Source organism: Ascaphus truei, chromosome 1 (genome assembly GCF_040206685.1).
Source record: "Ascaphus truei isolate aAscTru1 chromosome 1, aAscTru1.hap1, whole genome shotgun sequence".
NCBI classification, from domain to species: Eukaryota; Metazoa; Chordata; class Amphibia; order Anura; family Ascaphidae; genus Ascaphus; species Ascaphus truei.
In genome coordinates, this window is record NC_134483.1 from 501,089,091 (window position 1) to 501,097,702 (window position 8,612).

At 39.2% G+C, this 8,612-nt stretch overlaps 1 protein-coding gene across 1 annotated transcript; it reads right to left on the reverse strand.

Annotated features, from left to right (window-relative positions):
* Nucleotides 1–462: 462 nt before the first annotated feature.
* On the reverse strand, nucleotides 463–6,164 carry DRD5 (dopamine receptor D5). The gene is given in 2 exon segments (XM_075569369.1): nucleotides 463–5,461; nucleotides 5,464–6,164. Coding segments are annotated over 2 exon segments (1,416 nt in total). The 5' UTR covers nucleotides 5,558–6,164; the 3' UTR covers nucleotides 463–4,139.
* Between the last annotated feature and the right edge of the window lie 2,448 nt (nucleotides 6,165–8,612).

Consider the following 8,612-nt stretch of genomic DNA (forward strand, 5'->3'; position numbering starts at 1 on the left):
TTATTCTTTTTGCCTTCAATCTTATCTGTGATGCTACTGCTTTGGTTTGTTCCTATTTAACACTGTTATCAGCACTTTTTCTCTGTATTTAAATATACATGTTTTTGTTTTAGAAATACTGTAAAAGCAGTTAAAATACTTACGTTAACAGAATTGCTACACATAAAGTACAGTATGTTTGGCCATTTTCAGCTATTCCCATTTCTAATATAATCAAACTGTACTTTTTCACATTTACAGTATTGAGCCGTTTTGTTTATTTATCTAGTTATATTTTGTCATGCTCAGTCACTATAATACAGTATGTGTAGCCTGTTTCTGTTTTGAATATAATTAGTTGAGTAAGCACTACGTATAATATCAACATTTATTTTTTTATTATTTTTTATTAATGTATTATTTAATATCTAAATGAATTAACAATGTTAAAAACTCAAAATAAACTCATGGGGAGCATCATAACACCTTGAATTCTGCATTTTTCTATAAAATACAGTGGAGGAGTAAGGCCGCGGGCATGGTCAGCGCTTAGGCGCTGACCTGCGCTGACCTGCTCTCACGCTTGGCAGTGTGCCCCTGCAGCCGCAATGAGAACGGCTTTAGCAGGGGCTCGCGCACGCTTCCGCAGGCATGCGGAAGCGTAGCCAACAACATTTTTTTAGTTTAAGCGCTCACGGGAGCGCAGGGCCGGTCACGTGAGCGGTTCGCCCAATGAGGGTGAACCAGCTCCGTGACATCACTGACCCACCCTTCGACACGCCCCCGGACGGCGCTCAAACTAAGGCCAGGGAAAGCAACCGCTTTGCCTAAGCCTCCGCGCACCTCCGCACGGCTGAAGTCTCTATGGACTCAGCCTAAGTTTCCTCATTATCAAGTTATGTACTGAATTAACACACTAACTTTCTGTTATTGCTTTGCATTTTTATAGAAAAATTCAGAATACAGATTTTCATTCTGTTCCACTTTACCTCATTCTGTAATTTTGCACTTACTGTACTTGTGTATACTCAGTTTCCCATCACAATATTTAAGAAAGTAATCAAGTCTGAAATGAACACATCTAACATACAGTATGTACAAAATGTCCCATGTGAGTAAGACAATGAGAAAACAGAAGAAAAAACAAAATAGCATATATTTTAATCATGAGTTAAATTGGAACAGTAAATAGTAGATATTAGGGAATTGTGTTCTGATGTCTACACCTTTAAACAATTTAAGGGCCATATTTACTTATCAATGCTTCTCCATAAGAAACTTTCTTTCACCACTTATAGAATATTGCCCTATATAGCCCATATGAATGAATGGACTGAAAGTTGTCTCTCAGCCTCATGGGGGGTCTTAATTGTCCCTTTATGGTCCACCCAAATGAATGGTCTATAAGGTGTCCTCCAGTCTGGAATGTGTCTGATAGAGTAGTAATTCGTATTAAGTACTAAATGTCTGATATATGGATATAACAAAGTGCCTCAATTCTAATCATATATTTTATAGATCCACATTCTATGAACATTGTCCTAGACATCGCTGGTTGTGCCCAATATAATAGTAGTGCAGGTACCTATAGAGGTGGCATTAAATAATGTCCAGCTTTGGCACATGGAATTTTTGAAGAATTACAATTATGTTATGGGTTACACCTATATCCCTACCCAATTTTAGGACAGGGATTCAAAGGGAGACTTTTACAGTATTGTGCATGAGCGACATGTCAAATACAGAGTTTCTGGTGTAGTCGTTAAATAATTTAAATGTAAACCTGTGGTTATCAAAATGTAATTGAGAGAAATATAAAACTATTTTATTTTATGTACACATACAGTACATGTCATCAGTTTAAATAACACAACTATGCTTTTATATCATAAAAGAGATTGCAATGAAGAGGATGAGACATTATTATTAACCAAATGTAACTGCCATTGCATAAGCGAACATGCACAGGTCACTGAATAAAACCGCAAAATAGAAATTAGACTTAAATACTTCATGGAATGAATATTATCAACTTTTTCATCATGTATGTACTTTATTATTCTCCATCTTAGTAGTTTAAGGGCACATGAACCATGAAAGCAGTAAAAAATATTACCTGTATGAGGTAGAATTCCATGGGGGCTATGTATCTAGTCCCATAATCAATGAGAAGGGGGGGGATGAGATGGGAGATTGTTTGTATCATTTTTACTTTTTGGGGTCACGTGATAAAGAAGCACAAGGCCAGGTGACTCAAGTGAGTCAGTGACTGAGCCACTGATTGAGCCACCTGTGCTGAAGCAGGGATATCCTTAAAACCTGGCCTCGTCATGGCCTTGGAGTTGAGTTGATCACTCCTGACCTAAGTGGTTTAATGAGAGGAGTTAAGTTGACTCTAATACCATAATGATGAGTTTCTCCCTAAGTGTTAGTCAGCCATCTTTAGCCTTTTTGCTGCCTGAGGGGCTTGCAATGTGTTGCAGATCCTGTGACAGCAAAATCATTAAAGTACCTGATCTAAGTTACAGTAGCATTAGCCTTAGTCTGTCTAAGAAATCCTCATTAAACTTATGATACTAATATTACAATTAACATGGATTATTAAGCACACATTATTGAGAAATTGTTCAGCTAGGTGAAGCTATTCAGCCAATGTAATATTACAACAAAATTGACAGGAGAGCTATTTCAATCTATTTATCCTCAAAATAATAAGGTGCTTTGCTTCAGTTATGCTATGTGCACGTTAACTATTATTCAATGTGCATTTTACTGTATCTTGCAAATTGGGTAGTGATTAATAGAGGAGGCAGAGGAGAGTTATATTTCATTATTATGAGATGTATCAAACTCTGTCTTTGGGCTTCATTTCCCTCTGTACTAACATGAAAAACTGGGCCAGGGTTGAGGTGGTGTAAACCTTCTTGCTACTGTAACTATCTCCACAAATGTTAAAAACCGAATAAGCAAGCTGCCTACGTTTGATGCATGTAAAACACTCTACATGAAAACATATTTTTTTCCTTAAAACATCAACCCCGTGTTATCACTACAATTTTGAATGAATTAATTAATTGTTGATACATAGCCTTCCCACAGGACATAACAATGCTACACATAACAAATATTGGGGCTTATGCAGAGACGTGCGATAAGGCCAATCTCGCCAGGTTTTTGGCAAAAATGTCAGCAGCAAAATTGTGCATGGCGAGAACTTGGCGAGAAAAGTAAAATCCGCCGGAATTATTTTATTTCCATAAATATTCGCCAGTCGGGTGGCGAGAAGCTTGATTTAGCCATTTACAAAACACGCAGTATTCCAGTAGCTCCGATGCGCATGTATGCGCCAATCGGGGCTATTACATGGCTCGTTTGTGTACAATTGTGGCTTTATGCTGGGCAACGAACGCACGGCTCTGCATGGCGAGTTTCACGCCAAGTGAAACACGCCAAATTTTAAATTTACTTTACACAGGGCTGACGGAGTACCCTGCATAGGACAAAATTAAAAGGCAATTCTGTGGCGAATTTATTGCCGTTGCGCCTTTCTGTAAAGTACCTCTCTGCATAAGCCCCATTGTGTGTGATATTGGCACTTTTTACACATTCTTTCAGAACAAATTATTTATTCCAGTTACACTTTTCATAGATAATAGCATTTATCACATTAGCCTATAGAATAGACAGAAGTCGATACATTTAATGGCTAACTATTTGTTAAATAGAGTGTAAGCTTTCAGGACTAGCAAGGTCCCTCCTTCAGACATTTTCTTCTAATATTTTGTTTTACATTTTCCAGAAGAAGGGACCTCCGTAGTGCTGAAAGCCTGCACTCTCGCTAACCACTTGTTAACCTCTAATGGTATCACCTTTACTTGAATTCTGTTAACTCTTCTCATCTGAATGTAATCATATATTTGCTCACTATCATCATCTAAATGTGATGTTATACTGTACACACTGAATGCATTGTCAGTTGTACTTCCTCAATTATGGTATTATGGTAGCTACTGTATAACATTTGAATTACAAGACATCACTTTTTGTTTGAATATATATATAATTAAAAATATATAATTAAATATATAACATTTTAAGTTTCAGGTCATATTGACTCTTTTCAGAATAAACACATAGTCTACATCATAAAATTGCTCCGTTTAATGTAAACCGTTTGGAATGGAAGGTGTTATTTTGTGTAATGAGATATCCACATCACAGTCCAGGTCACAAACTGAATCTGTAGCGAGCTCATTATTTGCAGACATTTGGGAAATCTGGGACATGCGATCAAAAGTCTCCTCATTGTCATCTATACAATCCACCACATTGGGAATCATGTTGACATACGCAGCTACTAATTCCTTGTGAAAAATAGTATCTTGGTTGTAGGAAATAAGCTCGTTGCTGATGTTGACAGTTTCAACAGGTGTAGTGGAGCACAACTGTCCACATCCCAGGAGCCTGTAGAAGACCTTGCGAAAGTCAGCATTGAAAGCATAGATAATGGGGTTCAAAGTGGAGTTAGCCCACCCAAACCACACAAATATGTCAAAGGTAGTCTCACTTACACAAGGAAGTCCAGCTTTGGGGTGACCAGAAGACCTATCACAAAAAGGAACCATGCAGTTCAATATGAAGAAGGGTAACCAGCAGCACACAAACACCCCCATGATGATAGACAAGGTTTTTAAAACTTTTGTTTCTTTCTTAATAGAATTTTTCAGGCTGTTGTGATGGTGTCTGCAGTCAACCCGATTACTTCTGCAGCTTTGGGCATGTTCAGCTGCTCTTTCTAGGGACGAGATTCTCCTGATCTGAATCTGAGCAATCCTATAAATCCTGGTATAAGTCACTATCATGATGGCTACAGGGATGTAGAAGCTGATCAGGGAGGAGGAGATAGCATAAGTCCTGTTCAAGCTGGAGTCACAGTCCTCGGCTGTCTGATTGCTTGATGTCTGGCTATCTTTTTTCATTTTGTGCCAGTTCATCTGGACTGGTATAAACGAAATCAAGACAGATAGAGTCCAAACAGCGCCGATTATCAGCAAAGCAACCTTTTGAGTCATCTTCCTCTCGTACCTAAAGGGACTGGAAATCGCCCAGTACCTGTCAACACTAATAACACACAGGTTCAAGATAGAGGCAGTAGAGCACATAATGTCAAAAGCCACCCAGATGTCGCAGAAGGCTCCAAACGGCCAGTGACCAGCCACCTCTGCTGCAGCTTTCCAAGGCATGACCAGGAGGGCGACAAAAAGATCGGAGACTGCTAAAGACACGATAAAAATGTTGGTGACTCTATTCCGAAGGTGCCTGAATCTTATAACAGCAGTACATACCAAGACATTACCGAAGAGGGTCCAGCAGATAAGAAGGGAGAGGAGGCTCCCGGTGACTACCTGCCCTGCCACAAGCTCCCTCCTCTGCTGAGCCTCTTGGAGTAGGCTCCTGTTCATCAGCATCTCCGAAGACTTCAGGCGACTTGACCGCTGTCCAAATGCTGAGGACGATAGCACAGAGCAGGACTGCCCTTGTGGGTAGGGACGATCCTGCGGCACATGTGTCCCCCCATGGAAGAGCTGTCCTCCTCTAGCCCTCCACGCTTTCTCCCCTCGCTGCCTGACAGAGCTGGCACTGGCAGCCCGTGCTCAGCATTAACTGTGGGGCTGTGGGATCACAGCTGGAATAAGATGCACAGCTGGGACAAGAAGCACAGCTGGAGCACGAGCAGCCCGGAGATCCCTGTCCGCCCTGCATCACGAAGTACTATGGAGATCCCCAGACGGTGACGGGAACTCTTCAATCTGGTTGAAGCACAATGCATTAATTTTTGGAAAATACTGAAAACTGAATATAAACCAAATAAAGACACCGGTCGGTGCTCAGTCTATGATCTGAGCGCATTTGTAGTACTGTACATTCCCAGAACTGCAACTTGGATAAGACGTTATAAGATCCCCCCACCGACCAGCGCGACCGTTTAATCATTAACCTCTTTATATAAAAAAAAAATCCATTTGTCAGTGTCTGCAGAATAAAATAAAAAATACCTGCCTTGTGGCTCTGCTGTGGGAATATGAATTCCTGAGGACAGAGCTCGCACGTCACACCAGATGCAGCCAGCCCCAAGTGAGACATGAAGGACACACATTTCTGCCTTAAAGCGATCATTGCCCTCCACCCCCTCTCTATACAGAGAGATCCTGTCTATTTCTGTCTTTCACACGAAAGCGTCTCCATCAGTTGCAGAATGTTTTCTGTAGTTTTACTATAGCCAAGGCATTACTACTATGCAGAAATTAAAGTATTACTCTATTAAAAGCACACGTTTTTCTTTAGAGCAATGTATAATGTTATAATCATTCTGTACAGAAACTATATATTGGAATGTGCTAGCTTCCTTTCTATGACCTGAAACCTTCCCAATCTATCAACATCATGGGTATTTCCTCTTCCCTGTTCTGGGAAACACTCGGTGGGTCTCTGTGAACAATGCGTAAATATTGTTTCTCTCTCACTGGACACATAATTCAATCCTCCTATTAATCTATCATGCTTCTACAAATTAAGTCATTTTATACATCCAGCCCCCTCAAACACTTTTAATAATAGATTCTCAAATGTTTCCACTTCTTTTCACACTCCTTCCACAATCTAGCCTAGTATTTATATTCATTATAGCATCTAGTTAATTATAGTACAGCAGATGATTCTGAGTAAGAAGCCTGCTCAGAGAAAGCAGCCCTATAATTACTCACACGTAAATACATTGCCTTTCAACCAGTAAGACGATCCATCGCACACTACTGTATGCGACAGACCCAGCATACAGTATAGTATACTGAAATGTAGTTTAGATTAAATATTTTCAGTCTAAGAAATATGAATCCAAAGAAGAGTGTGTGTCCTAGAAAGGGAAATACCATAACACACTATAATGTAAAATAAAATGTTATGGGATTGAAATACATACTGTACATACAGTACACATCCTTAGTTTAAGTCACAAACTGTCTGTAAAACCACACATGTACTATATGTTATTTTTCTTTTGTATTCTCTGCCTCTTAGCCCAATAAGAATTTCATCAACACAATGCTGCCCAAGCTGATTCCATGGCACCCTGCTTTTGGTAAAGTGGACTGAGTGTCATTTATTTTGAGGACAGTAAGTCTGTTCCTACTCTAGTATTGCATACATTTTGTTTGGGTAATTCTTGGATTAATACTTACTGTATTTGTGAACGCCCTGTACCTACTCTTCCAGATCAATTTGAAAAAGACAACATGATGTTCCTACTTTTCCCTATCCAAGTCTTAGAGCCACTGATATTCCTGAGACATATCTAACATAAGTGACCTAACAGGCCCACATGATCCTTATTCTCTCCTGCCTACATAAAGTTGGGTGAAAAAGAAAGTACACCCTCTTTGAATTCCATGGTTTTACATATCAGGACATAATAACAATCACCTGTTCCTTAGCAGGTCTTAAAAGTAGGTAAATACAACCTCTGATGAACAACAACACATTACATATTACACCGTGTCATGATTTATTTAACAAAAATAAAGCCAAAATGGAGAAGCTATGTGTAAAAAACTAAGTACACCTTATGATTCAATAGCTTGTAGAACCACATTTAGCAGCAATATCTTGAAGTAATATTTTTCTGTATGACTTTATCAGTCTCTCACATCGTTGTGGAGGACTTTTGGTCCACTCTTCTTTACAACGTTGCTTCAGTTCATTGAGGATTGTGGGCATTTGTTTATGCACAGCTCTCTTAAGGTCCAGCCACAGCATTTCAATCGGGTTGAGGTCTGGACTTTGACTGGGCCATTGCAACACCTTGATTCTTTTCTTTTTCAGCCATTCTGTTGTAGATTTGCTGGTGTGCTTGGGATCATTGTCCTGTTGCATGACCCGTTTTTGGCCAAGCTTTGGCTGTCGGATAGATGGCCTCACATTTGACTCTAGAATACTTTGGTATACAGAGGAGTTCATGGTCAACTCAATGACTGCAAGGTTCCCAGGTCCTGTGAGTGCCCATATTTATATACTGGAAGTGTTCTTTGCAACTTTCTTTTTATTTTTCCATGGAGCAATGGACATAAGAACCTGCTTTTACAGAACTTGTGCACAAGAAAAACTAAATCATAGGAGTAAAAAAGAAAATAGGGAAAAATAGGGAATGTATCAATGGCATTTACAGTAGGTTGCAATTTTGCTCCATTCATGCAAATACATAGAGTATGTCAATTTTGTATGTATACAGAGAAATTTCATAAAATTAGGTATCACATCATTCAATGAGTTGCAAGATTGCATCTCAAAGGGAAAATCTTTACAAGGTAAAATAGGCCACATTTAATGAAGACATCTTATGCAAATTAGATGTATTTTTTTTTCCCGCTCTGAGAGAGAGACCTATTTAGTAAAGTACCCATTACCAATTTACATATATACCTCCCAAAACACTCCTCTGTATAACACATGGAGACATACCCTTGAATTCTCCTGGGAAATAAGCTATTTTTAAATATGCAAATTAGATCATTTTAACATAAAAATAGGTTTATTTCCCAGATATCTCAATTGTGTCCATCGTCATCTCTCCGTTTGTT